Source organism: Ciconia boyciana, chromosome 9 (assembly GCF_034638445.1).
Source record: "Ciconia boyciana chromosome 9, ASM3463844v1, whole genome shotgun sequence".
NCBI classification, from domain to species: domain Eukaryota; kingdom Metazoa; phylum Chordata; class Aves; order Ciconiiformes; family Ciconiidae; genus Ciconia; species Ciconia boyciana.
In genome coordinates, this window is record NC_132942.1 from 23,538,357 (window position 1) to 23,564,408 (window position 26,052).

The following is a 26,052-nucleotide window of genomic DNA, read 5'->3' on the forward strand; positions in this document are numbered from 1 at the left end:
AGCAGTAAAGTTATACACAAAAAATTGGCTTTTATTGTCTCCCTACTTGAGGAACACAAGGGAGCGCAGTGCAGACCAGCTCCTCTGTGCAGCAAACCACCTGTACGAGACCACAGGTGGAAAGCTAAGTGGCACCATGGCTCACACCAGGAGTGGAGCAGCAGAAACAACACAGGTGTGTCGAGCCTGCAGAGGATTTATTTGCACTTTTTAGTTAGGGGGTCACTGTTTGGATCTTGCAGCTTTGGATCATGACACAGGACACCAGCACACAATGCTACTGTGACCCACGAGCTGACCTGTGCAGCACAAACTGCAGCTCACAGGGCTGGACCCTGCTTCATAGACTAGCTTCTGGTACTGCCTGCCTCCTTGGTGACTTTCCAGATACATTTCTGTATGTAGACAGAACGTAGAGGACAGCACCAGGCCTGGCAGAAAACAGATGTGGAAGTGCAGCCTTCAACTGTGTGGTTACACCATCTGCAATAGGGTCATTTGACCATAGCTGGCTGCCAGTCACCCACCCAGCCGCTCTCTCACTCCCCCTCCTCAACAGGGCAGGGAAGAAACAAGATAAAGCTCATGGCTCCGGATAAAGACAGGGAGATCACTCACCAATTACTGGCATGGTCAAAACAGACTTGACTTGGGGAAGATTAAATGTATTGCCAATTAAAAATAGGTTAGTGAGAAACAAAGGCAAAACTAAAAAGATCTTCCCCTCACCCCTCCTTCTTCCTACACCCAACTATCTCCTCCCTGCCAAGCAGTGCACAGAGAAAGGGGGGTTTCAGTCAATCCATAACACTTTGTCTCTGCTACTCCTTCCTCACACTCTTCCCCTGCTCCAGCATGGCATCCCTCCCATGGGATACAGTCCCTCAAGAACTGCTCCAGCGTGGGTCCCCCACAGGCCCTGGCCAGCAAACCTGCTCCTGCATGGGCTCCTCTCCACAGGCTGCACTCCCTGCAGGGCATGTCCACCTGCTGCGGTGTGGGGTCCTCCACAGGCTGCAGGGTGGATATCTGCTCCACTGTGGTCCTCCATGGGCTGGAGGGGGACAACCTGCTTCCCCATGGTCTTCTCCATGGGCTGTAGGGGATTCTCTGCTCCAGCATCTCCTTCTTCACTGACCTTGGTGTCTGCAGGGTTGTTTCTCTCACATTTTCCTCCTTTACTCCTCCCTCCCACAGCTGCTGCACAGCATTTTTACCCTTTCTTAAATATATTATCAGAGGCACCACCAGTGTCACTGATAGGCTCAGCTTTGGCCAGCGGTGAGTCCGTTTTGGAGTTGGCTCTGACACGGGGGCAGGCCCTGGTTTCTGCAGCATCCCCCCCCATCCCACTACCAAAACCTTCCCACGTAAACCAAATACACACAATTAACTCCATCTGAATCAGTCTCTCAGTCCTTCATCCACCACGTGTGCACTAGAAAATTTCACCTCTCAAATGGTCTTAAATTATTGCTTACTAATTTCCCATGAGATAGAGAGAGAGATACAAAGTAAATATAAAGTATATTTTCCCATTTCAATTTACATCAGTAAACAGCTGTGGTCACAGATGGATTATGATCTACTCTTGACACAGTAGACTAGACTAGCAAAAAGGGACAAGACTCAAAGTTTGAAAGCCCCTGCTCTAGAAAAATACACAGCTGTAACAAGGATCTGCTTCTTTCCATAAGGCAGTCTACAACCTTTCTCCTTTGAGCAAACAACTAGTTAGTATGAAGAGCATCAACACAGCTAAATGTCTATTAGGAACATTTTGAACAATGCAATGCAGTAGCCTTTCAGCTCACCGGAATAAGCAACACTTGTATCATGCAGAATACATGTAATATTTTATTTATCAGAGCTGTACAAGTATTCAAAGGTAACAAAAAAATCAGGATAGTCAAATTACTTGTAATAATAGTTGCTAATGAGATCCAGCAGGCTGGCATGATAGCCACAGCACAACCCACGTCAGTTCAAGAGAACATCGACCGTTTATTGCGCGCCACTAGTTACTGGTGGAATACTGTCATACAGAGCAGTTACACAGAACAACCTACAGCCAGCCTCTGTGAGCAGGCCATCTTGCCACCCACAAGAGCCACTGCTGCCAGCGGGGCACATTCATTTGCAGGGGATCACTTTATTTCCACTCACAGCAACCGGAATCAGGAGCTTCCTGTACTCCAGAGGCAGGTAACGCTCTATCAGCACATGCAACGGCATCTTGTCTGTCACCAGCCCTTGTCTTTGTTCAAAAAGAGGAGAGCAGAGAAGAAACAGAGAATTGTTAGCGAAAAGTGTTTCCACTCAAACTTAACGTCAGAGTAAAGTTTTTAAAGTTATCTTGCAGTGACATGTTTGCATTTAATAGCTGAAATGCTGTGGCTGCTTGTGATAGAAAAGCTACAGGCAACTTTCTCAGGTGATGCACTAGGTCTTGCACACAGTGCAGACATCAGGCTTGCCTACACGTGAAAGTGGACCAAGAGAGTTACTGCAGACCAGCTTCCCACAGAGTTATGTGTTTATCACAGTGAGAGTCAGCATACTGATCTTTACCAAAGTATAAGCTCATTGCTTTTTAAATTCATAATCCACCTGCCATGGGATAAATTTTACTATTTAAAGACATGCACAGAATGATGTAATAGAAGCAAATAGCTCATTACCCAGCAGAGTTTTTACATTTACAATTCAGAGGTGGTTGACATTTTCCAACTGTGTAGGCCATGTAGTTTTCTAGTACACCACTTAGCTGATTGGCCTGAAAAAAAATCAGCATCTCCTCATCTTGTTGAAATTTTTAAAAAAGCAGCATTTATTCATGCTTTCCTTGTGGAAGGAACAGAAATACTGTTCTTATTCATGAACCAGCAACAATTCCTGATCCCTTTATGAGGCAGTGGAAAGGCATAAAGACATCTAGAAAAAGGTAAAATAACAAGTGTACAGAATCCTCAAACCTGGCCAGCTAAACCATCGCATGTCTCAGCCTGTTCATACTAATTCCAGCACACATCCATCAGGTGGGAAAATAACAATCTCCAGACCAGGACAGCAACAGATTATTCTTTTTAAGCAGCACCATCAGCTCCATCTAAACAAGCCCATGCAAAGCCAATGCCTTTAAATCAGATGTGCCCGCAAAATCCCTCAGATGACTTCAGCATCACACCTGAAACTCTTCCAATGGAAATGAGGAATAACAACTTGGAATAATGACTTTAAATTTGTTTCAGGCCACAGAGTTTTACAGAGGGCTCCCAAGCCAAGAACAAATCCCTTGTGTTTTGGTCACAGGACAAGGTAAATTCAGTCATGAGATGGGGGAACTGAGGGAGCCCACAGGAAAGAGCAGCAGTTGAGAGGCTCTGAGAGCAGTTCATCCAGGCTGCTGGCCAGCCTGCCCCTCTATGGGGTCTCGAAGAGGCAGCACGAAGGGGAGCGCAGTTATTAGGAGAGGCTGGCCCTGGCCTGCCAGGCTGGAGGCTCCTTTTCCTGCTCTGGAGAGGAACTGTCAGTTTGAACCCTTAGTATCAGCTTCTGCAGAAGCAGGAAGAGTGGGATTTTGTTTGGAAGAGTAAGTCATCAAAACACATAGCAGGCCATGTGAAAACACTCACGCTATTTCAGTTGCAAGTGCTTTTAGTAAAGAGATTGCTCAGGGACACCAACGGTGCAGCCCAGCCTCGCACTTAACCGTTACTCTGCTTCTTCTCCTGACACCACTCATTTCCCAGCTTAACTGCTTTACCCTTGCACACATCCCCCTCCTCTTGCTACTTGTTCCTCAGACTCGGGCACTCCCAACCCCTCACTACTTCCTCTTGCCCCTCCACCACTTTCATCATGTAGTATAAAAACCGAAGTCCACTAATGCCCTCCTGGGACAGAAGGCCAAGTGGCATCACACAGATTAAATCACAAGACACCACACTTAGAGTGGAAATACTTACTGCTAGTGCACACCCTGGCAAGGACAGTCTTACCGGGCTATCAAAGCACCACCAAACACTATTACAGGTTAATAATAACCTTCCCTTTACCTTCTCATGAGGACTTCCAGGTCAGCCATCTCCACTGTCTTCCTCCCTGCATGGTTGCTGTAAGCTTCCAGATCGCTACTTAGCTGCTTGAAGTATCTCTCAGAGCTGAAGGAGGATTGAGGAGGGAAATAAATCAGGCTGTGGAGTGTGTGAACTTCTATAGGGCAAGATGCACTACAGCTGCTTGCTGTGCAGGTCACACCCTGCCAGAGAAAACTGCAGGAGAATAAACTCTCCAGCCCACAGAACAAAGTATGGCTTCTCAGCCTGGGCTCCCTAGAACTTCACAGCCAAGATAGCTGTGAAACAGTTGCATGTTTGACAACCAGAACCTTTCCCAAAATTCCCACACATGCAAGAACAGGGGTTAACACAAGTTAAAAATCAGCACTGAGGATCGATTAAACTGTTAGCTTTTACGGAGACACTGTTCAAACAATCTGCAGATTTTACTCATGAAGGTAACATGGTCTATGGATTCAAAAAACTGAGAAACTTGGATTCAGAGGTAACACTGCACAGCTGGAACAGCTTCACCTTGCCCAGCACACTGACCATTCTCCAGAGCCATCCCGCTCATGGTGAGTGCTAATGATACTAGTGTACTGTTAGCTACAGCAGATTGTGAATGGAGCAATTTGTACTGGTTGAGACAAAACCCAGAAGCTCCTGCAATGCTGCATTGGTCACAGATACCCCCACAGCAATCAAAAGCACCTAGCACATTTCTGTCCTCATTTTAATCAGACCTCCCATGACTCTCCCCAGCTGAATAGGGAGGGCTGTCAGCTTGCCAGCAGCACTCCCGACAGGTTTGTTATTTCGGGAGATAAAAGAATGAAAGACTAAAAAGAGTGGGAAAAGGAGCAGTTTGTTGCTGCTTACCATTTTTCAACAATTTTGAATGCATCTCTGGCCACTGGCATTTTCACATAATGGCTAAATACCTTCTTTATCAAACTACTTGCTACTTCAGGCTCACACATTTTTCTCCGCGGTGCCCTTGAGCTCTTTGGAACTGGCTTAGCCCGCAGCAGCTGCAGGGGAGACCTTTGAGGGAAATTGAAAATTCACACATCAAATGAACAAACACGAGGGAGAGGTAGAGAACACCAGGCTGAGTTTGGGCAAACCTTATGCTGAATTGGAAGGAGTAAGAACTACCTGGAGCTCTTAATTCTTTCTCCCTCCCAATTCTTCAAAACCTTCTTGCCCACGAAGTAGAGTTTGCAAACAATTCATATGGCATTGTGACCTTGGGAGAAGCAATCCAGGCTCAAGTTTTCTGACATAAGCATGCTAGCATAACAATTAATCAGCAAAGCATAGTTCTCTCCAATACATAAATGCAGTTTTCACTGCATCCCTGTAGCTTTCACCCTCCAGGAATGCACAAAGTTTGATGCATCCACAGGCCACCTCTGTATCTGCAGACAGGAGACCCTCCTGTCTGCAGTGTATACTCAGAAATTTTTGTCTGTGGACAAGACTCACCTTGAAGTGACGAGACTACCATGAAGAAGCCCCTCTTTTGATACAATCTCCTTCCACAGAACAGATGTCCACAACAACTTTTACACTATTATGAACATTTTGTTTAGTTTTGGGGTTTTTGGGGGTGTGTTTGTTTGGGGTTTTTTTCCCTTAAACAAGACTGGAAGTCCCAGAGGAAACTACTACTGGTTTTCATTCTAAAGAGGAAAAATTGTAACACGAAAAGGGGAAATGAAGTCCCCAGATTCACTCAGTAGACAAATGGAAAACAACAGAAAAGACCTGGAATCTCAGGCTAACGCATGCAAAACCCACAGAGTGCATGTATCATTTGATTCTCTCTCCAACCCACCTGCATGTTTCTCTGTCAGAACCTCAGGGGCAGCTGGAAGAGATCAGCCCCAGAGATGAAGTATGTGTAGTAGTGAGAAAGAAACCCAGTCATTATTTAAGTCATCTTGGTTACTGTTTCTGTGCCTCACTTTACCCATTTGTGAATGATTATATATGAATGTTTGGTTCACAGGATCAGGGCAAAATTGAAGTTTAGTGACCGTATGAGACTTTGGTGTTTCTAAAGGAAAAGTTCTGTGGCCCTAATCTGGTATAGTTGACCACAGTAGAATTGTACCAGTATAAAAAGATTATTTTACAGGAGAATGCCTTAACCGTGGTGCTCTCATGGTTATTGCTCCACTACATAACCTAGAGTATTCCTCAGGCTTTTAACCTGAGTATTGCTATCTTGGGAAGCAAGCAGGCCAACTCAGGGTCAGACTGCATTACATACAGTGCAAACAAACCGTGCATTTTTTGTGCAACAACTTCCTGTAGTCTAGGCTCTGAACCTGTAATTACAATCATCTGTTATCTCAGCACAGCTTGAAAGCCTGAAAATCTGTCAGTCTATTAATGTCCAGAAATTCCTATAAAGAACGTGCATCCAAATATGTGGACTTCTTTTGCCAACGAGGACTAGCACTCTGTACAAAAGAATTAGTATTCAGACATTCCATATATATGTGTGTGTATATATATATATAAATAGCAAGTGCCAGTGCAAAATCCCAAAGCAAATCTGCATTCATTCAGTTCCATTTCAGCAAAGTATCAAAGACTCCTTCTTCTATTTTATAAATATATTTTACTATTCGTGATTAGAGCAATCATCCAGCACCTTCTGTAAGCATCATTCATCTCTGTTCACAGCAGTAAAGGGCACAAGAATTTGGTTTTATTGTTTATTGCTTCAATAAAGAAAAATCTAGAGTCATGGGCTAGAAAATTCCTCCTGTTCCCTGGGACCCACTGTTAGTGGTTCTGATGAAGCATATGGCTTCACCAAATTTTTAGTTAAGAGGGTGACAAATGTTAATTAATTTGGAGTAACGCAGAGGACAAGTTCACTTTCTGCATCTAGGCGACCTTCATTTTATACTCAGCACATGGCCACTGCCTACAGCTTTAGGCTTCTAAAGTCAATACAAATATGTCATATGTCATTTCATGTGATCAATGTATCATAATCTGTAATTCCCCCTCTTCTGCAAGGGCCTCTGTATCCCATATTGGAGTCTATGGTTCCAGGGTAGCTTACCAGTTGAAAGACTCCTAGGAAAAGGTTTTGGCCTTCAGCACAAGAAAATATTACAACAACATTCACTAGAAAGACTTGAGACATCAGATCTGCTCTGGGAGAGTACTGACTACTTGACAGAACTCTTTATTCAACTGCTAAAGCAGTGAATGAACTAAAGATTTCAGGACTGCTTACTCTACTACAGCTGGTAAAGCACAAAACAACTGACAAAGCTGGGCTCAGCTTTCTCCCCCTGGTACTTACATCCCCCAGACACACTTCTACCGGGCCACTGCTGAAGGTGGCTTATACTTACTTGGGAGCAGCAGATTTTGCAGGACATGGAGTTGACAACTTGGTAGCAGCAGGTTTTGCAGGACGTGGACTTGACAGCAGTGCCTTGTAGGCTGCAGCACGAACAAACACGGGTGTCTTCATGGAAACCTCTAGGGAAAAAAAGTACTTGAGCAACTGAACTCTATTTTCAGAGTTCCTGCAGCAAGCAGTGCTGTAGCAGCAGACAGAAGCCTAGCCAGCTTTCCACACATCTGGTCCAGTGTCACACTGCCTGCGCTCAGACTGTGGCTCCATGGCACCCTGAACCAGCGCAACTACTGGCTGCCGCAATTCCACCCACCCCACCTTCTGCCACACAGGCTGGTGGCTTCCCTCACAACAGGTCCAGCCCATCAACCCCCATGCTGGACCAGCAGGCTGGGCAGGGTGTAGGAACACACACTGCAGGCATGGCAGGCCAGGCTGCAGGGGCTGATGGCAGGGTCGACTTAGGCTGCCAAGAAGCTGCAGCCTCTCTTCCCAGAAAGAACTTCAAAGTCTGCAAGCTACCTCATTGTCATCCTGCTAGATCAGTGGCAAATTCTCCTGAACACAGGGATGAGCAGACCAACAAAGTCACATTACAAGGGTCAGTCTATAAGCATCTCCCATATTCACAGATTTTCATAAATTCCCTCCAGCTAAGGCTCAGGTTCTAGTCAGTACCTCACCTCTTCTTTGCTGTGAACTACCCGTATCAGTTTCCTCCAAGTCTAATCTGCATCCTCTAAATTCATTCTTGAATTTCTTCACTTCTCAACAAGCAAGAGCAGGAAAGAAAACATTAACAGAATTGAAATACTGAGCAGTTTCCTGCTAGAAGAGGAGTGGTCATGGAGGGCTTCTTGCCTACCAGTTTCCCTTGCAAGCTGAGTGCAGCCCAAGAATCCAGCGTATCTGCTAATGGTGTCAACTTCGCAACCCTCCCTAAGAGCTAGGACACCTGCCCCATTATAGAAGACAAGCCCAATTACTAGAGGCCTCAAGTACTACTGGGAGTAGTAGTACTCCACAACTCAAAGGTCAGGAATCTCTCAGAGAAAGCAGGGCTGTGTGAACTACCCTGGTGCCTTGCACTAGCTTCTTCTAAAGAAATATTTCCATGTGCTGGAGGGACAAGGGAGCAGGATGCAGGGGAAGAAACCAGTTATGCTGAGGTTTCCGAGATAAGTTTTATGACAAGAGTGCATAATTTTTCATCTTTTCTTCCTGCTTTTCTTCCTCTCCTTGTGCAATGAGACCTGTAAGATGCTACTCTTGCTGTCCCACCCTATCAGTAGAGATCTATTCATCAAGATCTTTCCATCTCTTCATACAGCTGTGTTAAAGACAAGCATACTGACACACTATTGTAGACACCCTAAGAACACCTACAGCTTTTCTTGTGGCAAAAGTGTACCAGTTCAACTGTCGTCTTTGTGCCTTCCACACTGCATAAATACATACAGGCACTGATATTCTCATTATAGCTGTATTTCCCCACAATGCTTCAAATCCTGGCAACGGGATTCTTTTAGGCTGTCCTTAGTTCAGTTTTTTATTTCAGGGTATATTGTACTTCATAAGATTTTAAGACCTGTCCCAAAAGACACCACTAAAACACACTCTGGGCATTCTCAAATGTGGTGTTGATCGAAGAGAACTCAGTCTGATGTATATGTTCTTCCAAAAGGCATAAGCACTCTTGGGGCAACAGAGAGACTGATGCAGTGTCTGAAGAACTGTTTAGAAACAGACACTTCCTCTCAGCTTTCTGGAAAACCAGCCTAATCTTTTGGTTAACTGAAAACGACATCTGTAACTACACGTACAAATCATGGGGTTCTAAAGTAGGTTTCAAGTCTGGAGTCGCATAAATGGCTATGGAAACAGCAGTTCAATGCTAAGACATTAAACAGTCAGCGTGAAGTTAGGAGTCAGGAAGGAAGGAAAAATAAAATGGAGGATATCCCTACGTCACTGTATAAAACCACTTTGCACTCAGTTTTGTCTATTTGTGCACTTCCATTACCTTCACCTCAAAAAGTGCAAGATGATCTAGGTCCCTGAAGCACCTGATAAGCCAGTAACAATCTGGCCCTAGGAACAGCAGCCAACAGCTTCCCCATGACTATCTGATGGACTAAACAGTTAATAACGCTATTAACCCATGTTGTTCCTCAATCTGTCAAGAAATAAGAGGGAAAAATTTCTCCAACTGCCTTCTGCTACTGCTGCAATAGTTTTCTTACCTTCACTCTCAGGGTCTTCAGCTTCATCCTCAGCAGGCTCTTCTTCTGGACCATCCAATTCTACCGTGATAGCCTGGTCCTCTAGTTCATCTGCCTGTTCAACAGCTTCCTTTAATGGCTTCATCCCAGATTTTTCAGAGGAGGAAAAAGCATGAGAACGCCTGCCCAGACTTCCAGCTCCAACACCTTTGGCAATCTCACGTTCTAGATTTCCAAAACACGAAAAATACTTCACTGGAACAAGTATTATAGCCAAAATTTCAGAGCACTCATAAGAATGAAACCCAACTCTCCATTTCTGACAACATTGTCACCTACTGTATTCCTACCTTCAAGGATTAGGGGGTCAATACACTAAGCTAGATAAGCACTGATGAATCCTCAACTTTTCCCTCTGCTACATCTAGGTGTGCAGAGGTCACACAAAAAAACCCAGCACTTGGTAATGTGGAGAAGTCCATGAGATTTGAGTGACATTTTTATCTGACCTCCTTTTAAATGAACTTCCTTTAATAAGAAGTTTTATGTCAAAAGAAGTCTTACCAAAGCCTTAGTGCAGCACATTGAACACAGAATACCCAGCAATTCAGGAAAAGTAACTTGGGAGACCCTGATTTGCCAACACACTCAGAAGGTCTCCAAAGTTTATCAATCTTTGCCTGATTCTAGAACTCCCACTAGTATATTTTAATTAAGCTTTCCACAATTATATATTTCTAAGCAGTATTGCCAATATAATTTTGTTTTCCATTTGAGCAGAATGCAGTCTTTCAGCTTAAAATGCCAAAATTAGTTTGATATTTTCCCAGCATTTAGCCCAGATTCCAGAATGCAAAGAGAGTTAACAAGTCTCTCTCCCAGCACTGATGCCAATAACGCAGCTTGAGAGGTCTTTGGCACTAGAGATAGTCTTCAGTATTAGAGGTTGTCCTCACCAGCTTCAGGAGAGCCTTGGTGTTCAACACTGCCTTCTGCTATTCCCTCTTCTTCTGAAGGGGCCATTTCTGTTTCAACTCTGGTATCCTGTGCTGCAGTTATCTGTGACTCTGCTTTTTTGGTCAGTGTCTTCTCCAAACATTCAGAATATCCAGCATTTGCACGATGCTCTGCAGCTAAAATAGGAAATGCTATCATCAATCTTACCTACAAAAAAACCCCAATCAACCACCAGCATACAGTTTAACAACCACTAAAATTTACTCATGAGAAGTAAAGTCAGCAACAGCCATAAACGATAAATAAGGGAAGCAGATGCAGTTCCCTTCCAAAAGTTTATAGCTGAAAAATGCACAACTTTTCCTATGTTTGCTCTACAGCCACCTAATTAGGGTGCACATCAGATCCCAATGAAGGAATTTTACTTACCAGTAAGCAGAACTCCTCCAGATCTGCCATCTCTATGTCTATTCTCACTTTTGGTGATTGTCTGAAAGACCAATTTCTTTTTCTTTAAGCCTAACAATACATGGCATTTGTGCTCAGATTCTCCTCCCCATTTCCTCAGTTTTTTCTGAATAAACAATTTTGCAAGAGATATATTGCATTATAAAGAGGAGACCAGCAGTGGTTTTAACCATCCCAGACAAACCTCTAGCAGGCAGGATGAGGAGAAATAAATGGACATCATTTGCATGTCTTTAAAAACTTCAGCTACTGAAGTACTGAAGAGTACTTAAGTACTCCTTTTCCCTACATAACTAAGCCTATAGTCCACATGTCTGTTACCATGTAGCTCAGAAACCCACAATGGGAATTATTTGGAGAAATCTTACTGGGAACTCTCATAGTACTGTCACTTGCTGAAGGGTTTGGAAATCTTGGCTGAGCCCAGAACCAGAAGCTGTAAAAGTGGATTTTTACCATCCTCTCCAGTGACTGGGAGTTTTCACACTCAAAAGCAGAAGTGTCAAGGTCTTGGGAGGCCCAAGCCCCAGTGAAGGGGCCAAGGAAATTTGGCCAAAGGTGGTGCACAAATCAGTAATACCAATATCACTAACTAGAACATTGGGTTCCCTACACCAATGCAGGGCAAAATCTTGCCTAAAGTGAAATATTAACTAGTTTTGTGGGATGCCAACCCTACATTAAGACTGCCTAAGGCAGACAGACACCAGTGAACCTCCTACACTACTGGATCCCTGCTGGGACACACCCAAGTAAAAATATAACAAAAGACAAAAGAATCAAGAAAGATTACAGGATGCCAACCTTACACAACTGTAAATTCAGAGGTACAGAATATCTGCTACCTTAACGAACTAATCTAAAAGAACAGTTTAAGACAAAAAGGTAGCATAATGAATTTTGCTGATACACCTGGTATGTGCAAGCAATTACTTATGGGCACTGCAAGGATTCAGTATAAAATTCTAATAACAAAACTGTTGGTGCTATAGACTGTTCAGTTTCCATACTGCCATAAGGTAATTCATATGAGACTTCAGACATGTAATTAAGCCTAGGGAAAGCTAAACCTGCATGGCAATGGTCTTCTCTCATTTCCAGACACTGTTGAAGGAACAATGGGAAAGACTTAAAACAGATTCTAAACTGTAGTCTGGAAAATGAAATTCAACAAAACACAGGAATCTGTATCCACACATACCCAAAGTTTTATGTAATGACTGGATAACAACTGCCAACCTCAGCATCTCTACAGAGTTTTTACTGTCTTATTCTAAGGCAAAAGGATTTCAGAAAAAAACTGAGAATGTGCTTGTGAAAGCAGGCAACTTGCATGACTTGCTCTCTTCCAGAAACAAGGAGGTATTAAGGCCCAGCCTACTAGTGACAATCTTTAGTACTTAAGGGAGGGCAACCTTCAAAGCCCCTGGCTTAAGAGAAGACTTAAGAGAAAAAGATGCTGGTTAGTACTGGAGAAAGATAATGGCCAATGTGGCTTAAATAAATATAGTAAAGCATTAAAATGTACACAAACAAAAATAATGATTAGCCAGACATATTCCTTGCCAAGAGGGAGCTATTCATCTTTCTTATGGGAAGATGAGCAGTATTATGAACCTAGCAAAAAATATGAAAATTAATTCCATTTGCAGTCACTGTGAATAAGGCAAATGCTGACAAGAAAGCAGACGAGCAAACACATTAGAAAGCTTGTCTGGAAATAATCACAGTGTCTCTGATATGACTTGAATTAAATTATCTCCAGCATCTACTGCACAATAAAGTCTTATTTTACCCTGCAAGTCACCTGAAAAGCTCTTGGTTTTAATCAAAGTACTCCATTCCCTTGCAACACTGAAAGCACTTCTTACCCTCTCTGAAAATCTCTTCCTGTTCCACTTCATCCACCGTATTAGCCATCTCTTCTTCTGTATCGCTTACATCTAGGTCTTCAATTATATGGGACACAACTTCTCTCAAAGACATGCTGAAAGATCTCTTAGGCTTTAGAGTGACTGGGGATCCCAAACATTTACTTGAACTTCTGGATGGCAAAGAGGAGCTCCATCTATTAACAGCTAGAAATTGAGAGCATTAATGTGCCCCCAGTATCTTTTAAAACTTTCTTTTAGCTTTCCTGGTAAGTAAAAAAACCAACCAAGCAGAGAGAGGAACACACACAAGAAAATGCTCTTCCTTTACTTGAAACAGTTTAGGGAGTTTGCATGGTATCTTAGGAACCAGTTGGAAAAGTCCTTGCAACTATTTTGCAGTTCACACTGAGGAGCAACATTGACATCAGATACCTTTGGTAAAACAGCAGAACTACATAACCATTAACTTTTGACATTAATGCCTTACAAACTCCAGCATCTTCAAGATACACTCTCACTCCCCCTCCTCTTCCTCTCATTTGATACAGTCCCCTATTCCATGTCCTCCACACTCTTCTCCACGTTATCTATCCATTTGTCCTCAAAGTGCCTACCATTGGACTCTTCAGAGCAACTAACCTTTTTTTCTGTTCATCTCTTCCCTTGTCCTTTCAAAACAACTTTTCCCACCAAGCTTGCACAGACAACCCTCCAGAAGCAAAGTATGGTGCAACAGTCCACCAGGCATTAATTAATTTCTAAGCTTTCCATGGCAAGAACTTCTCTCCTGGCTTGAGCAGTACTGAATACACCAACCATTCTTTAAATGCCGTTTCTGTCACCCTTTTGACAAAGGATCATAAAAAAACATAAATGAAAAAGAAACATTAGCTGTCCATACTGCATGGAAAGCATAAGTTTTGATTGAAGAACTGCACGAAGCTATTTACTACAGCAGATCCTGTCCTGGCTAGCTGCCCCAGGGTCACCAAACAGAAAATTTTAGGGTTACAACCATGCCTTGGGGCCTGGCCTATGCAATATGAGGAAAAAACGTGCTCCCATTTACACAGCCAGGACAAGGTATTACAGGGAAATGAAGGCAGAAGAGAGATACCAGACACCAGGGAAAAACTGGCAAGTGATAGGACTTGCAAAGCATTGGTACAGAGTGACCAGGGAAGTGATTACCTCTGTCCAAGGGACTTTTAAGGCCCTGAAGACAGCGAAGCGGTTAGCTGTAACATATGAATGACCTTACCAGGGTAAAGCTCTAGACTAGTAACCTCCTGAGACTCCTTCTAACTCTGTCTACAATTCCTACATATTGTCTCCTTATCTCACCATATTTGTGACCAATTTACGGTGTCGACTTCTGGGATCCCCAGTACAAGAAAGAGATGGACATACTGGAGAGAGTCCAGCAAAGGGCCACGAGGACAATTAAGGGACCGGAGCATCTCTCCTAGAAGGAAAGGCTGAAAGAGCTGGGGCTGTTCAGCCTGGAGAAGAGAAGGCTCAGAGGGAATCTCATCAATATATGCAAGCATCTGAAGGGAGGGTGTAAAGCAGAGACAGGCTCTTTTTAGTGGTGCCCAGTGCCAGGACAAGAGGCAATGGGCACAGACTGGAACACAGGAGGCTCTGTCTCACCATAAGGAAACACTTTTTCACTGTGAGGGTGACTGAGCACTGGAACAGGTTGCCCAGAGTTTGCAGTCTCCATCCTTGGAGATATGTAAAAGCAGCCTAGACATGGTCCTCGGCAACTTGCTCTAGGTGGCCCTGCTTGAGCAGGGGGGTTGGAGATGACGACCTCCAGAGGTCCCTTCCTGCCTCAACCATTCTATGACTTCAGATAATATCTGCTAAGCCCCAAGTCCTAACCCATAGTACTCACTGCCAACCACCACCTCTTCTGAAACAGAAAGCTGCTCCAGTGGGTTACTCTGCTGGGAATGATCTTGCTTGTCTTCTTGCTGGTTTGCAGGTGTTTTTGGAGATACATGAGTCATTCTGTCAACATGCTCATGATCAAGGATTAAGTCCTCAGAATATCTTTGGGTCCTTCCCTCGTTTGTGCCCACACTGGATACCAGGACTACCAGCCTTGCTTCCTCTTGAGCTGCATCAGAAATCTTGCTTCTCTGTGCTGAAGTTTTTGAATTGAATAGCTGTGGTTCAAGAGCAGAAAGCTTATTTTGGCTCTGTTCATCAAACTGAGGCTGAACAAAGAGCTCTGTGTTACTCAGCATGATTTCTGCATCACTTGTCAGCGTGGCTGTTCGAATCCCAGATGCTGTTTGTGAGTCCACAAGATAGTTCTGTGCTGTTTAGATAAAGTTTTAAAACAAGTTTTATGTGAGAAACTGTTCAAGGTCATAGGGGCACACATTTATTACCAGGACTGGCATAATTCAAAATTTAAGTCATTCAACCAAATTTTATTCATCCTCTACAGATCAAACACTGAAACTGTATCACCACACTGCAGCGCCCCTAACTTTCTGTACCAAACTATCTCCCCAGCATCCAGTTACGAACATGATCCCAAACAGGATACGATTCCTGTGGTATAAATCACCAAACTGGGTGGAGCACATTTTAAGTGCATAGAATCAAAGCAACTACAGCTGCAGAGCCTCATTCTAATCTTGCCTCCCAAATTACACTGGATTTCTGTGAATGTGCTAGTAGCCTTTAAATCATAAAATACAGACCACACTTCAGTAACTGCTTCTAAAAATCACCTTGTATAAAGACCTCCCTCCCAAAACAGAAGTAACAACACAAAAGAAACCTTTTCTCTTCAGCATGTTCTGTTCCACTCCGCCTTCAAAAGCTTCCATGTCAATAGCTTTGCGATTTTTTGGCCTCCGGCGTAAGCCTCTCTTTTCAACAGTGTCTGGTGGGATCAAGGAACCAAGAGACATGCGAAGAGATCTGTAAAAAGAGGAGGGAAGAAATAATTTTCCAGACTTACACACTCCCCTTTTACCCTCAGATTACACACATGGTGCCGCTAACAGTGAGACATTTCACAAATCCCTTAGCTAGGAGGAATTTTCCCTTAAAAAACCTTGAAGATTACATGCCAGTCTACTTTAAACAAATAGTTTAATTTCATGGTATCACCTAACATCTGGATATGTATCCCAGAGATCAGGAAACAGACTGTGTTACAGCCTCCAACCTGGAGCGGGCTGCAACAATGTATCTGACAAAAGGTTCAGGAATTTTAAAAATTTTAAATAACAAAACAAAGGGAAAACAAACCTTTGAGAGTGAAGGTGTCCTTTAGATGACAGCAGGGTGGTAGGAGGACTTCAGAAAAAGTCTAAGAAGCCACTTATAGTATCAGTATTCACAGCAAAGTACAGCTACCAACACGCTGCTAACTTTTTTGAGATGGGAGCTAAGGTAGCAACATGCAAAGCATGGGAGAAGATGTATCTCAATGTACATATTTTGCACCCCAAAAAGACTGGCCGTGCTCAGCTACTTCCTGTCCCTCTCTCTAGGCAGCCCAATCAAAAAGGGGATTCAGAGGATTCACAGATAGGAAGTAGAGAAAGCAGCCCTATGAATCACCTTGCATGGGACCATGAGCAAGGACTACAGTGAGAAAGGTGAAATAAATGGCTAATCATGGCTAGGATCATTAGCAAAGTACAAGGGCAACACAGGAAAAGTAGTTCTTTGACTTGCTAAAAATCCTTTAAAGTCCAGGAAAGTTGGACTAAAGACTGCATAGATGCAACTGATGTGATGAGTCAATTAAAAGGAAGAGATAATATTCCAAGGTCATCAATTAACAGGCAGAGATCATATTCTAAGAAATACTGTGTACTGATTTATTGTTGGAAACATGAGAACAAAAGGAAAAAAGGAACGATCCTAATAAGTAAAGAGAGGAGCAATAGTAGCAATACAAGGTAGACCAATGTGAGCATACAGTGCAGAGCCACAATTTCTGAAAATCACAAGGTATGTAGTGTAACACCTTCAAATTCCATCACCAGAGTGGGAGATGATTGTGTTATTACTAACAGAGGTCTTTATAATGAACACAGGTATCTATACTGTTCTTCACAACTACAGGGGTGATGACTCAAGGCACCTATAGTTAGGACAGCCAGAAGTTAAGACATTTTAGTTTAAACTCACCGAGCCAAAACAGAGCTGTCCAACGTTGACTGAGCTAGAAAAAGTTGGTGACACATTAGTTGAGAAATTACGCTAGCTGAGAAGTTACCCTCTACACAACAGGCTACAGGAACACCCCAATGGATCTTCCTCTTTCTAGAGCCAGTTATGCTGCAATCCTCAAAAGTTACATTTTGTTGAGAACAGAATTAGATGACAGGTTCACTTTACAATTTCTTGTCTGTGTTCCAGAGCTGCTTGTTAGAATTCTAATAAACAATTTCTGAAAAGGTAATAAAAGTTATTTCAAAGGTAATTCAAATATGGCACATGCCTTCACACTCAATAATATTAATCTTACCACATTAATAGTAAGATTAGGCTAGAGCCTCAGTCACAACAACCCTTCAGCAACCCTTTATCTCCCAAACATTAAAGCATTTGGAAGCTTTAGAAATACAGATAGCTACTCCATAGATTGTTGGTGAAACTGTAACTCAAACCTGTTCAACTCAAAGTCCCAAAAATCCAATAGCAGATCTGGAGAGCACTGACATAATCATGCTCATGCTAGAAAATACTAGAGCATGCCCCCTCTGCTTTTACAGAGCTGCCTGCATCTTATCAGGACATGTTCAGACCAGGTATCAGGCTAAAGAAAGACAAGTCAATTTTTTGACCACAGGTGAGTCAGGGTGGGCTTCAGCTCCAGAATAAAATATCCAAACACAGGTGTCTATGTTCCCATTATCGTCAAACACAATTAATCAAATGTAGATGTCTACTTTAGGGTGAGCTGCATCACGCTCCAGACTCCACTGATGAGATCTCCCCTAAAGTTTAGGAGGACTTCAGCTACTTAGTGTACGCAGAGGTATAGAGAGTCTATAATTCGGAGCTGAGGTACAGGTGGCTGTAATTTGGAGCTGAGTCCCACCCTAGAATTCTACTCCAGTTGCTACTGCCAATAGGGTATGTAAACCAAGGTGAGGTGTTTTATCTGCCTCTGTTAAACCACAACTAAAATGAAAGTTGTATTTACCAAATTTGCAAATTTATGTTTAAAGGGAAGACTTATTCCAATTAAAAAAATATTTCTTTTATAAAACTACAATACCCTTTTTTCTGAAACAAGAACTTTATAACTTATTTGACATAAATGCAACAAAAAGTATGCAGCTTGTTCTATTTTCAAGTTTCTGGAATTGAGGAAGACAGGGATTGCTTCCTTTGCAGATACTTCAAAACTCAAAGAGCACCAAGTTCAAAAAAGAGTCAAAGTTATATACAGTCAGGGCAGAGCCCATAACTTGGCTCAAAAAAGCTTATCTTAAATTTGATAGGAGGGGCTTTTACCTTCTCCACTATCCTCTCTGCACAAGATACTGCAGTCTCGCTTCCAAACATACAACTGCCCAGCTGAGAAATTACTAAGAACTAAAGTGCAGCAGATGAAAATCAATTGACAGCAAACACAGTGCTGAACAAAGTACTTTTTGACTGCGGCCTTACCTTGGTTCTGAGGAAGTCGTTTGTCTGCTGCTCTCTCAAATTCAGAAATGCTGAGTTTCTTTCTCTTCTTAGTCATGTGGAACGTGGTGATAGATGTGTCCTCAGGAACAAGGTCTGGCAGTTGCATTTCCATCCTACCAATACAAACCAAGCCTTTAACAAAGGACTTCTTAGCTACCTTAGAAAGGTCTCTGTAATGCCAGTGAAAAACAAATAGCAATTATTTGTCCTTGCTGCAGCAGAAGGAAGGAACTAATCTGTGATTAGCTCAGCAAATGCAGGAATGCATCATTCTCTCCTACTAAATCAAAGTAAACTTCACAAAGTAAGAGAATCAAAACTTGAGCGTATATTCAAAACAACAGGGCTGAGAAAGGTCAGACTGGAGTAAAAGCATGGACTCCCAACAAGCTCCATAGCTCTCTTCTCCTAACAGCACGCAACAGCAATTAGGTTTGTCAGTCATTACAGTGTAAATGAAAAAGCCATCATCATGAAACATTAGGTATCCCAAAGCTGGTACATGGAACAGACATGTAATATCCCAGTCAGGCACTGGATCAGGACCAGAAAGTAAGTTTCTGAGTTGTTTTCCCCCTTTACTGAGGAGTTCCAAGAATCCCCTGTCATGAAGGTCACATTCAGGAGTGCTGTCAGCGCTCCACACTGTCCTGCAGAACTAGAGCATAGTGTTCCTCCCACAGCCAAGAGCTCACATTCAGCAGATGTAGCATTCTGCATCCTTTGCTGCAACAAACGTGGCTTCAATACAGCAAGAATGGTAAGGTGAACATGTTTATAGCTCTCTTCCCCTTACAAAATACATCCTCTACCAGTCAGAAAGGTGGCCGATTTTCATTACTGTATTATGAGCATAACGTAAGCCTAAGCATTAGAATTAACTGGCTTGTAAGGAGATCAAATGTAAAGCAGCAGGGAAGAAAAACATGCTCATTTTTTGCATCTATCCTGGAAGATGCCATTACAGCTAGGGAAAGCAGTGCCTTCCCAAACTCAGAAAAGTGCACGTCAACTTAAGGGAGGCTGTAAGGGAATTTAAAAAAAAAAAAAAGACTTACATTTTTTTAAAAATTCAAAAATATTTTTTAAAAGTCTATACCTGTTTAACTTCAACAACTAGCTAACATATGGAATATAAAACCCTGAGAACATCCAACCATCTGATCTCTTCATTTAAGACAGGTTGATGAGAAGCACATTCAGAGATGTTAAAGAACAACAAGCAAAATCATAGAATCATAGATCATATAGTTCCAACCCCCCTCCCATAGGCAGGGACACCTTCCAGTAGACCGGGTTGCTCAAAGAAAAAAAAACCAAGAAGGAATTAAAATAATACTGCTCATCTTTTTTAGTTTAAAAAACAAACAAACAAACCAACTCAAGCAACCACACTTACAGAAAACTCAGATTTTTCTTCCTCTATCAAAAAAAACAGAAAGAGAGAAGTTACCTAATATTTTAGATGACCTGTTTAAGGTTGCTTATAGTCAATGCAAAAAGTTTAGCTATAAAGACAAATCAAAGGAAATCACATTATTTAGAACAGTCTATCCTACTTTGCTGCAAGCAAAACCACACATAAGTGTTGTGACAAAACTGGCTAAAGCAAATTAAGACCTACCACCACTATTGGTTTTCTTCTATTTCATAACGAAGTGGAAGGAAACAAACCATGCTTCAGCCTCTCAGTCAGGCCTATTAACTTAAAATACTAATAGAAGCTAAACATGAATAAAAGCATCTGAGCCTCAGGCAAACCTCACCTCCAAACCACTCTATAGGAAGGCAGTAATGCCTAGCAGCCCACAACAAGGACAACCAAGAAGCAGTAACACTGTAAAAAGCTACAGCAGCCTGTGTTCTCAATACAAGACACAGCAGTCACTCATTACACCTCAGCATTGTCAGCACACAACCTGTAGCCTTGGAGAGATCCAAGAACTTCTATTTTAGTATCTGGCACAGACAACTAAGAAAAGTAGGCTTCCATCAGGAGACTTACTGTACCCAGCAGTTCCACTACAAAGATACTAAAAGTCTGCATCTAAGAAGGGGAACTAAGCACAAACCTGAAGTATTTGCTACTCAGTCCCCCAGTCCCAGTGATTCCTATGTGACTTTTAACATTGAAGAAGTATTTCTGAAAATCCCACCTGACAGAACACAATTCTGATCATTGGCACAGAAGTAAAGAAATCCTGCTCCCCAATCCCATCGTAGGAACTGCAGCTGTACCTGGTAGTGTAAAAAACCACAAATATTACTTACATGCTTGAAACCCTCTTAGATGGGAGTTCTGATCGAGCTGCTTCTGTTTCTTCATGTTTCGTTATCTCAGGTGCTAGAGGTGAAACTTGTGGTTCTGCCAACAAATCAAAACATTTCCTTTCCACAATTCAATCCAGCAAGAAAGCCAAAATGCAGCAGAGTGTCAAATCTACACTACATTCTGTAAATTACATTTATTAATGGGTTAAAATAAAGACCTGGTGAAAATTATTTGGGTTCTACTCCAAGGAAGGCTGGCACATACAATCACAAAGCCAACAGTGACAAATGGCAGCATGGGGGTTCCATGTACTGCAGCAAGGCTGAGCTGAAGTTTGCAACAGGGCATGCCTCTCTAATTTACACACGATCCTACAGGTAAAGGCAGCACAAAGATTACATGCTTGCTCACCAGGATAAGACGACTGAGTGAAGAGGATTTTCAAGAACATGATTTCATCAATGCAAGACCTGGTCTTTGAGACAGAGTTGTATCACATGACCTTGTTCAGCTGCCACAGCAGCAATTCCTCTTTTACATAAATCAGTCATACAGTGGTCTGGATCTCTGTTCCATGTAACAGGGTAAGAATAATAGGCTACGAAAGACCACCTCCTGTTCTCAACTCCACCAAAACACTGTCCTTCTGTTCTCTGTTTTCCTGAAGAAAGATACTTACGGGTCCAGATGATTCTCTTGAGCATAATCCGTGGTGTGTCATTGTCAAGATCAGGGAACACAGCTGGTCTCTGCTTCACCAAGGTGCTTCTGCCAGAATGCTTCTCCCTTCCTGAATCAGATACAGTCTAAAGAGAGAAATCAGAGACGTGCAATTGAAAAATTGTATTTTCATCACTAAAGACAAATCTTAGCATCAAAAGCATTCAACATCTGTCTTCTAATAAAAATCTAAGGTAGCTAACATGAAACATTTTCCAAATTCCCAAAAAGAAATCGTGCACATTTGCTTTTTAACAATGCTGGCACTTCATTTTTTGGGCAGAGGCCAATTCACAATGTTGTATCATCGAGGTGGGTTTCAACGCACAAGCCTCATTGCAGACAAAAGCCTGAGGGACTCAGGCCCTTCATCCCTCATAGACCTGACCTAAAACAACCCAAAAAGGGGAAAGAGAAGAAAAACATAACCGAGGTGCGAGGCTGTAACGGCCCTGCTATTCAGTGAGCACGAAACTCAGGGGCTTCAGCCCATTTTCCACGTTTAAAGGAGAACAAGGGCAAGGGAGCGTCCTTTGCTCCCCGGTCCCTGCTCCAAGGGCCTCGCTTCTCCCTCGCACCGAGGGGGAACGGGCGGACAGCGCCGGGCGACCCCCGCCGGACGGGACGGACGGACGGACGGACGGACGGTCGCAACAGCGGCTCTCTCTCTGCCTCTCCCTCCTCCCCTCCCGCACACCCCGCGGCGGGGCCGCCGGACCCCATCTGCTACCTTCGCCACTGGGCAGCGGCCGCTGCGCCTGGCCCCGCGGCGGGCACGCGAGCGGCTGTCAGCCATAGCAGAGCAACGGCCGCGCCGCCTCCCGCCCAGCCGCGCCTCGCGAGATGGCGGCGCAGCGCCCCACGGGAGGGGGCGGGGCCTGCCGAGGGGGGCGGGGCGCCGCAACGTCCCTTGGGAGCGGTAGTCGGCGGGGGCGGGGGCGCAGCGCAGTGTGGGGCGGGTAGTTCCGGCGCGGCGCCGCCGCCGCGGTGCATTGTGGTCCGCGTAGTTCCGGTGCGGCTGCGGCGGGCGGCGTTGGCGGGCGGCGAGAGGCCGCGGTTGGCCTTGTGGGATCTGTAGTTCGGCGGGGGCCTCCGCGCCCGCTCTCCCCGCCGCCGGGGCCACCCAGGGGTGTTCCCCCCCCGGGAGGCCGCCCCGCCATGCCGGGCTTCACCTGCTGCGTGCCGGGCTGCTACAACAACTCGCACCGCGACAAGGCGCTGCACTTCTACACCTTCCCCAAGGACGAGGAGCTGCGGCGCCTCTGGCTGAAGAACGTCTCCCGGGCGGGCGTCAGCGGCTGCTTCAGCACCTTCCAGCCCACCACGGGCCACCGCGTCTGCAGCGAGCACTTCCAAGGCGGCCGCAAGTCCTACCTGGTGCGGGTCCCCACCATCTTCCCGCTGCGCGGCGTCAACGAGCGCAAGGCGCAGCGGGCCGCCCGCCGCCCCCGCCCCGCCGCTGCTGCCTCCGCCGCCGCCGCGCAGGGCCCCGCCGCCGCTGCCGCCGCCGCCGAGGCCCCGGCAGGGGGCGCGGCCGAGGACGTGAAGCCCATCGACCTGACGGTGCAGGTGGAGCTCGGGCCCGGGGCGACCGCTGGGCCCGGCCCCGGCCCCGGGAGGCTACCGGCGGCGGCGGGGGAGGAGGGCCCGGTGGAGGGCGGCCCCCCGGACCACTCGTACTCGCTGTCGTCGGGCACCACGTCGGAGGAGCTGCTGAGGAAGCTGAACGAGCAGCGCGACATCATCGCGCTGCTGGAGGTGAAGATGAAGGAGATGAAGGGCAGCATCCGCCGCCTGCGCCTGGCCGAGGCCCAGCTCCGCGAGGAGATCCGTGAGAAGGACCGGCTGCTCCACGCTGCCAGCGCCGGGACCCGCAAGCGCCATGGCCTCTGAGGGCTGCCGGGGCCCGGCCCGGCACGGGGGGATGCCCGGCACGGCACGGGGCTCTCCACCCTGGAGCTTCTGCCGCCCTCGGTGCGGTGCCGGACAGAGCTGAGACGGGATGGGCTACGGCCCCCCCGGCTCTCGCTGCCCGGTCCCTCCTGCCCCCATCGAAGCAGCCCCCAGCCGGGCAAGCCTGCGCCATCGGATTCCCCTGCCTCGACAGGGCAACTGCTGTCAACTTAATGCTGAGCCCCGTTATCGATCTGACGTTACCCCAGAGCTAGCACTGCGGGCCCCTGCTGGCGTCCCGTCTATGGCGGGCCCATCAGCACCCTCTCTGTGCTGGCAGTGGCAGAAAGCGCTTCTTTTAGTGTAGATGGGACCGGTGTCACCACTAAGTGGATGTAGGGTATCGGTTTTCAGCAAATAAACTCGCTCTGTGTTAAGTGAGGTAGCAGCAACACTACCCCTTGGAGAAGGTGTGTCTGAAAGCATGGTTGGCACTGTACCCTTCATAGGAACAAACAACGATGTCGTGTTTGGCCTCGCTTAGCAGAGGCACGAGGAAAGCTTTAGAAACCCTCTCAGGGTGATGTGTTTCTTCAGTAAATTACTGATGCCATAAAAGACTGCTGTTTCTAGCGTGAAAGAATCCCCAGACTAAAGAGTGCTCTTGTACTATGTAGTTTTTGCTTTCTCCGCAGTACATACGTATTTGTTACAGATGTCTCGATGCTCTCAACACTAGTAAGGATTACGATCTGGTACAAAGAACCCGGTGGCATTTGATGGCTGTAGTTTATCTCATTGGCTTAAGAACTCCCTCTAATGAAATGGAGGCTTTGTAACACATTGGAATTTAAATCCTTGGCTTTCGTTCAGAGAACCGGGATGAAATGGAAGCGAAGTGAGTTTATCTGCAGTGGTTGCAAACCCTTGCTGTCTAATCCTAAACTAGTTGGCATGATTAATAATCTGTACATTAGGCAAGACCTTACTGAAATGTGCTTGCGTGTTCTAAACCAAGATTTAAGAGTATTGTAACAAATCTATGTGGAATGATTGTGTAGTTTCTGTTTCTAGCCAGCATTAGTCCCCTCAATTTCATCAACAGGAAACCAAATTGACGTTGGCTAGAAAGAGTGAGGGTAGCAAGGCTACTAGTTTGGCTTGAATATGTACTTCCAGGTTAGCTGGTGGAACAGATACCTCAGCGCTTTGGGGGAGGAAGAGGAGGGTATCTGGTGCACCTGCATAGCTCTATGGCGATGCATGCTTAGGGGGTACAGCTTCAATAGCAATGGATGTTGAAAACAAAAGGCAGTTCACCACAGTGTGCCCATAATTACATTTGAGGGAGGAATGCGTAGGTGTCTTCTGAGTCTGTGAGATCTTTCTCCTGTAATCAGAGTGCGTTACACTCAGTAGATCGGGCTGTCAGTTTTACTAAATTTTATAGAAGTATTTTCTAAGTGTAAAAAGTATCTTTAGTTTGAAAATATTGTAATCTTTGTAACACTGGCTAATGTAGCTTTACAACTGTCTGTTTCGATACTCTGTATGACCGAACAAAAGGGCAGAGTGGGATTTGGTAGCTGGAGGTTTATCTGTTGATCATGTAGCCTGTTCAGCTAAAGGCATCGGTTGTCACAGCCTGCTATGTGATGCATGGGTCATTTTTCTATTAACGTGTGTACTGAGTTGGATGGTCGACCATAAGGATACTACAGGTCTATTCATGTACTAAGTACTTCCCATTATTTCATGTTAATTTATTTTCTCCAATCTAACATGTAGCTCTTATAACTTCAGCTCCGTGGTATACTGATTTTCCTGCGAGTCAAGTAAGCAGCAATTTTGTTGGCTGGTTGGTTAGTTTTTTGGTTTGGTTTGGTTTTTTAGGGAAAGCAGATACCTGCTACACCATCTGATTTAACATACATAATTGGTCCAGCAGATCTATGCTCCCATCAAGACAATAGGCAGCACGACGTCTCTCCTTACAAACGAGACTGGTTGTGCGTCCTAGCTTCTTGAGAACGTGCGTGTCGTAACAGTCGTGGTACTTTTTCTACCATTGGAATGCACTTCAGGACGTTCAGCCATTCGGCCTGCTGGACTGGTTAACTGCTGGACTGTTTGACTTCTCCAGGTTACACTGAGGTGCTAACATGCTTAATTTTAATAAAGTATATTTTGTTTTGTTATGTTTCCTGTTTCCATGCTGTATATGTATATTTCTGAAAGGCTGATGGCTGTAGCTTGTCTTCTCTTTTGCAACATTCTTTTATTCCTCATGAACTCCATGGCTGCAACAGCGTGAATATCTTTACGTTTGTGTAGGGTGAGGAAGAGGAGTTCGAGGTCTGTTCAGTGTAGTACATGCCTGCCTGCACAGGGGTTAGAGCTGTTTTGATGAGCAAATGGCTGTTAGGACAAGGGTGCTCTAAATAGCCAGGAACAATTTGAGCAGCAAGAGCTGTGCTTGCCGCACAGGGCTTCTGCTGGAGGGACAGCATGA

General features: G+C 44.8%; 2 protein-coding genes across 3 annotated transcripts; one reads left to right on the forward strand and one right to left on the reverse strand.

Moving 5' to 3' along the window:
* Positions 1-1,842: 1,842 nt before the first annotated feature.
* Positions 1,843-22,931, reverse strand: CENPT (centromere protein T). Of its 2 annotated transcripts, XM_072872143.1 has the most exons (14): positions 22,820-22,931; positions 21,607-21,733; positions 20,927-21,020; positions 18,635-18,768; positions 17,144-17,177; positions 15,777-15,919; positions 14,877-15,305; positions 12,974-13,180; positions 10,634-10,810; positions 9,699-9,902; positions 7,448-7,577; positions 4,944-5,108; positions 4,059-4,163; positions 1,843-2,257 (listed from the first exon to the last, which is right to left on the reverse strand). In XM_072872143.1, exons 2-14 carry the CDS (start codon positions 21,629-21,631, stop codon positions 2,134-2,136), a joined length of 1,971 nt encoding a protein of 656 aa, XP_072728244.1. In that variant the 5' UTR covers positions 21,632-21,733; positions 22,820-22,931; the 3' UTR covers positions 1,843-2,133. The 2 variants fall into 2 exon arrangements, with proteins under 2 accessions (XP_072728244.1, XP_072728245.1); XM_072872144.1 differs by lacking the exons at positions 12,974-13,180; positions 22,820-22,931 and adding an exon at positions 22,378-22,533.
* On the forward strand, positions 22,630-25,738 carry THAP11 (THAP domain containing 11). Its single transcript, XM_072872145.1, has one exon. It carries the CDS (start codon positions 22,806-22,808, stop codon positions 23,538-23,540), a length of 735 nt encoding a protein of 244 aa, XP_072728246.1. The 5' UTR covers positions 22,630-22,805; the 3' UTR covers positions 23,541-25,738.
* Positions 25,739-26,052: the final 314 nt, after the last annotated feature.

Excerpts from the sequence above, each read along its gene's own strand:
- CENPT (XM_072872143.1), bottom strand. The coding sequence starts at position 21,631 with ATGCTCAAGAGAATCATCTGGACCC. Across the intron at positions 15,920-17,143 it reads GACAGCTCTGTTTTGGCTCG|ATCTCTTCGCATGTCTCTTG; the intron begins GTGAGTTTAAAC and ends CTCTTTTTACAG. Across the intron at positions 15,306-15,776 it reads GAACATGCTGAAGAGAAAAG|CACAGAACTATCTTGTGGAC; the intron begins GTTTCTTTTGTG and ends TTATCTAAACAG.
- THAP11 (XM_072872145.1), top strand. The coding sequence starts at position 22,806 with ATGCCGGGCTTCACCTGCTGCGTGCCGGGCTGCTACAACAACTCGCAC.